Raw genomic sequence first — 6000 nt, 5'->3', positions numbered from 1 at the left:
TCATAAATTATTGGAAAATAATTGATATAAAATCTGTTATAGTTACAACTTATAATTAATAACTCTATTTTAGAAACTATTAACTAAGAAACTCTATTTTAGAATGATAATTGAAAAATAAAATAATTTAGAAAATAAAATGTTAAACCATATCGAATAAAACTGACAGAAAACTAATATCACTTTGTTAGAAATTATTAATTAAAAAACTATATATCTACCCTAAATATAAGGTACAATGTAAAATATATTTCAAATAATAAAGCAAATTGTTGGAAGGAAATCACAATAATTCATCAACTCAAAACTCATAACCTAACTATCACAAGCAACTTAGAAACTATTAACAAAAGAAAAATACATCAAACAACACAACATAATTTTAGTTTGGAAAAACTTTTATTAACTAGAAATAAAGCACCACGGAACCCAAAGGACGGCCACTTAAAATCTCTTACATGTACCATCAATCTTTGAATACCACAAGAACAAAGAGAGACAAAATAACGCAAAAAACACCAAGAAATTCTGACCTCAAAGATTGACTCGACAGACTAACTTATAAAGATCATAATTCAATCTCCACAGTTCAGAAGTTGCTCCTATGAGTCATGACTACTGTGTCAAAATTTTAGGACGATCTGACCGTTGGATTTTGTGCAAGTTCCAATTTCGTAAAACTACTCTGTGTTAAAAATTAAAATGGAGTTGCGGGAATAGTGTTTTCTCTCTAGTTTTTCTTGTTGTTTCTCTCACACAATGAATGAAAGACATAATTCTCTTTGTTGAGTAACAACAAATGAGTCACTGCAAATAAGATGGAAAAGCCCAACAAAAACATTTCGTAAATAGAGTTGATTGAAAATAATAGATTCACAATTCATTGCGGTGGTGAAGAGATGATTAACCTACACAGTTATCACTTCTGCGTTGAAGTCAATAAAAAAGTGAACTGAAAAATAGAGTTTGAATGAAGAATTTGACGACCTTCTCTTAAAATAATACAAGTGGTTGGCAACTTAGTGCGGGTGACAAGGCGTAAGATACAGTTGGCCGTCCGATTGATCTTGGACAGTTGGAAGAGCATTCACGTGACAAATTCCCAGCTCCATCGAGAAAAAGAATCCACGTATTCTATGTCAGATGCTCCCTTGTTAACATACATAAGACAATATATGGAGTGAACATGTCCATATATGTGTATAAAATTACTAATTCATTTTTGATCAATTTCCCTTGAGAGATAATGAACATAACTCTGATCTTCATCCATGTAACCATGTAAAATTACAATAAGATTCTCTTCTACAAAAAGGTTAATTCTACAATTGGAGTGAAATATGCAACTATTCATATTCCAATGCTCTCATCAAAAACTTGTTTACTTGATCAAAAAGAGTTTTTTCTAGTCTTTGACTGAGACTTATGTCCCTCTAACCTTGCTTCAATCAATTTTGCCATAAATGTATTGTCTTTTACTTCCCTAGCCAATGTTGTTTTCCACTGTTTTGCAGGACTTCCCTTAACATTAACTGCTGAATGAACACATGAATCTTCCCTGCAAATACTCTCTGGATACACCTTATCACCATCTGATGAAATGGAACTGTTTCCAACTAGGCTCTGACTTAAATAAATTCTCTTTGTCCTGCATTTATCACTTTCAGGTAGACCTTGTGTTGTCTCACATGGCATGTTTTTGAGTTTGGCAAGTCCTTTTTCAGCATTCATTTTCTCTTCAAAAATGTCGGTACCAACGGAAGCTTTCTTAGAAAAATTATGAGGTGAAGTTATTGTTTCCTTTAGTTTAAAGGAATCCAATGAATGTAGGCAAGGGTAAATTTCCTTGACCTTCTTAGTGGAGGAGTTACTATATTTACTCGAGTCGATAGATTGCTTTGCTCGAAGAAATGTTTCAATATCAACGTGTAATTTATCGACAATTGAATGTGTCTGTGAGAGATCATTACCACCGCGACTGTCATGAAGTAGTTTCATTTGTGCGCGCTCATCAAGCCAAGCTTCTGAAATATGAAGAATTAGCCTGTCGAGGCTATTATCGTCTTTGATGTGATTTTTATTCGCATTGTGCGTTATAGAACGTACTTCATGTTCATAATCTTTTACTCCTTTAGCGAAATCGTCACACAAATTTTCCAAAAGGATACTTGTTTTTCTCTCTCTTTCGAGATCTCTCAAACTACAACAGAACAAAGACTTCACTTCCGAAAGCTCCCTGGCAAGGCTCTGATATCGGCTTTCTGAACTCTTTCTTAACCTCCTTTCGTCTTCAATCTCTTTCTTGACAGATTGAATTACGGCTTTGATCTTATCACACTCTATGATTTTGTTAACTCGTTTGTCTTCTGTTATTTGCTTCATTAAGCTCTCCATTATCTGCCTATTCATTTTCTTTTCATGTACTAACTCTTTTTCTTGTGCTTGAGAAAAATCTAGTTCGTTTATCAGCGTTTTCACCGTTGCTATATTTGATGCCTGCTGTGCTTCAAGATACCACATACGATCGAGAACCTTAACTAAATCTCTTGAAGATTTCGACTTGCAACTTGACTGTCCTAAACTTCTAGGATTTACATCATTTTCTGGTGTAACCTGTTTTAAGCAAATAACACAATCATCTTACTACACTAAATAAACCAGTAAAAGTATAGATATTCATTAAAAACAGCACAGAATCATAGAACATTCTGAGATACAAATGAAATCTATCTATGTATTTACTTACTTCCAACGAGCTACGGAAACTAGTAGGGGACGCAGACTGCGCAGCAGAACCATTTCTGTCAACTGATCTACGGAAACTAGTAGGGGACGCAGACTGCGCAGCAGAACCATTTCTGTCAACTGATCTACGGCACTGAACAACAGATGCTTGAACACGTTTTCTCGAGTCCCTAGCAGATGCTGCCTATTTAAGGAAAAAAGTAGCAATCAACGACCGAAAAAATTAAAACAATTCATCAAACATATTCATCCGATGCTAACGGTATAGAATTGTGGTTGAGTCTAACTCAACTTTACAAAACCGGCCTAACTGGCTTATAAGGGGGAAGATTATCCTAACTCGTAAACATTTTTTAGGCCATATCTCATTCGATGTGAAACTTATTAACAAAGTGCATGATGCTAATTGATAACAATTGGTAGAGTGAAACTGCGAAATTATAATTTTATGCATACAAATCTACATCATTCTCATAATTGATATATAGAAGCAAAACTAAAGTGACCAACTTTTAAAGCTGAAACTGAAATTTCCTATTATAGGCACATAAGAAAACAGTATACCAAAAACAGGAAGAAATTTAATACACGAATAATTTCACCAAAAAAGCTCATTGCCATGGGATGGAACTAAATGTAACAAATTTTGATTATACTAATACAACAAAATTGAAGAGATACAAGTCAGAACAAAAGTGCTTACCTGGTGAGAGTGAAATTCCCAGAGTTTTGCACATAGGTTTCTTGCAGAGAGAGTTTTTGAGGTTGGAGAGTTGAGGAACTCTTGTTGAACATTATGTTGAGAAGAAGGAAACTGAAGTCTCCAAGTAGGTGATGGGGTTGAAGATCTTCTTCCTATTACTCCTCTCTTCTTGCATGCAACAAGTTTCATCTTTTCCACCATTAATCCTTCTTCCATTTTCTTCAAACATTCTTCTCTTCTTTCCATTTTCAATTTTTTTAAAAAGTATGTATTAAAGGTTTCTTGTTGTTTTTTTAACACTGAGTGAGATTATTGAAGAACATTAAAGTGTTTAATTGTAAAGAAGAAGAAAGCTGAATGAAGAAGTAAACTTGAGTGTAAGTTATTACAAAGTCAGCTTTTTTTTCATACAGCCACGTCAATAGAATCATCTGTGTGGGCTCCACTTCTGTTGGGCCATATCATAAACACCTTAATATTGTTGTCCTTTTTGTCTTGTCTTGTCTAATCATCACTTGAAAATATCTTATTTGTGAATGCTTAAAGAATTTGAGTGCTATTTAAGGATTCAAAATAAAGAATTCATTCTGAGTAAAGTGAAAATTCTCAATAAATTAAAAGCACAAATTTTAATAGAAATTTTACTACTATTTAAAAATAATTATAATTTTAAAATCTATAAAATAAGAAAACAAGTGTACCTGGAAAAGACTCAATTGCCCTTTGTTCAAAAAATTACACCTAATTGTTTTGGGGGTAAAAAGTGTCTAAAATTTACTTTTTCTAACCAATGATGTCATATTGTTCTATTCTAATTAAATGGTTGTTGTTTTATGCTTTTGCTTGCTATGTTTGAACTGATTGATGATGTCATACGGTTTAGTTGCTATTACTTTTCCTCTTTTACCTTTTGCCAAGTTGCAATTCAAAATTCAATTTTGAAAACAAACGAAATCTTTCGACTCTCTCTCTCTCTCACGTCATTTCATCTCTTTCACTTCTCTCTGCCTCTATACTATTTTTTCTCTCTCTTCTATGTAACTAAAATAGATCTGAAACCTAAACTCTCTGCATTTTATCTCTTGCTCTCAACCTAAACTATATGCATTTCATCTCTTCCTCTCTTAACCTAACAAGATTTCTGTCGAAACCGTGAGTTTGCATCTGAAATGGTGGATCTGAAGTGTAAACTGACGATGGCGTTATGGTTTTGTGTATTGATTCATGGTGACTATACGGTGATGATAGGGAAGCGTGACTGAAGATGGCGAGCTTTCTTGGTCGGAAAAGGGAACCAGCATGCGATTTAGTTTGCGGTGGTGTCGCGGTTGGACTGAGTGGGACACGGTGGTTTCCGATACAGGTTGATTTTCTCCCTCTTCTGTCTTCTCTACTTTCTTTTGTTTTTCTTCCTTCTTTGTCTATTTGTTTTAATCGAAATAAAACTTGAATGTTGCCCCCTTTATCCTTTTGTTTCTTTTGATAGATAATGCATCTCACATATTCGATGAAAGTCCACAACAATGTTGTTATGGAGCTGATGCGGGGTTCGTGGAAATGGTAAAGTTCGGGAAATGGCAATAGGGGCAGCAGAGAGGGCACTTTGTTCTATTAGAACAACTATTTCTGGAGATCTGAATGTAAATGAAGGTAAATATTTCTATCTTAAGGAGACACGTGCATGAATAGTGCAGCCGCTGTTAAGTTATTTGATATCAGTTGATTTCAAAATTGAGAGTTCTTTCAATGTGTGTGTCTTCTTTTATATTCATTCATTTCTATCATATAAATGGGTACCGGAAGATTGAAAATAGCTTCAATGATATGAGCATTATTCTTACTTTGGAAGTGGCACTGGTTTTGGATTGACAGAAGGTAGAAAATACTTTAATGTCAAACCTCAATTGATTGGTCTTTTAATCTTATTATGAGCATTATTAGTTTTGTCATTAACCTTTGAAGGTTTTTATTTTTCCATTTTATGGTTGCTATTATATTTTTCTAATGACTTTATTTGCATTGCAGAGATATGCGGGAACTCATTGTTGAGAATGTGGTAAGGTGCATATAAGGTATTCGATAAAACGACTGAGTATTTTATTATTTTATCATTTTGTATGTCTTGAATAGTTTCATTGGTATTTTAGCAATATTTTTATATGTCATTCATTATGTTTTACAGGCATTGATTTATAGGAAAGTGGTCATAGTAGTTGGCTTGCTCATGCTCTTTTTGAGTGTTGTTAAACTGAAATATTTTTGAGTGCAGGTAGTTCTGAGGCTTCGATATTCTACAATTCTACCGGCTACTTTGATGAGTTTGTTTGGGGAGGCGCGTGGACGTACTTTGATGAGTTTGTACATAATTACACAAATTGTATAACTACTGCTCTTTTTCTACAGCCATACAATTTGCTTGAAGTAGATTGTGCTGCTTCATGGAAATTGTTCTCTCTGAGCATGACATTCAATGCTTATGAAGTTACACTTGCACATACATTTGTTTTGGATTCAACTCACTGTGAAATTATTTTCTCTTTGGGCATAATGGT

General features: G+C 33.9%; 1 protein-coding gene across 1 annotated transcript; it reads right to left on the bottom strand.

The window, feature by feature from the left end:
* Positions 1–1057: 1057 nt before the first annotated feature.
* LOC131612902 (uncharacterized protein At5g41620-like) lies at positions 1058–3792 on the bottom strand. Its single transcript, XM_058884649.1, has 3 exons — positions 3449–3792; positions 2747–2929; positions 1058–2613 (listed from the first exon to the last, which is right to left on the bottom strand). The coding sequence occupies exons 1-3, from the start codon at positions 3692–3694 to the stop codon at positions 1390–1392; spliced, it is 1653 nt and encodes a 550-aa protein (XP_058740632.1). The 5' UTR covers positions 3695–3792; the 3' UTR covers positions 1058–1389.
* Positions 3793–6000: the final 2208 nt, after the last annotated feature.

The sequence above is a fragment of the Vicia villosa genome, linkage group LG6 (genome assembly GCF_029867415.1).
Source record: "Vicia villosa cultivar HV-30 ecotype Madison, WI linkage group LG6, Vvil1.0, whole genome shotgun sequence".
NCBI classification, from domain to species: domain Eukaryota; kingdom Viridiplantae; phylum Streptophyta; class Magnoliopsida; order Fabales; family Fabaceae; genus Vicia; species Vicia villosa.
Note: the sequence above shows the minus strand (reverse complement) of the source record. Positions and strands in the feature narration are given on the sequence as shown.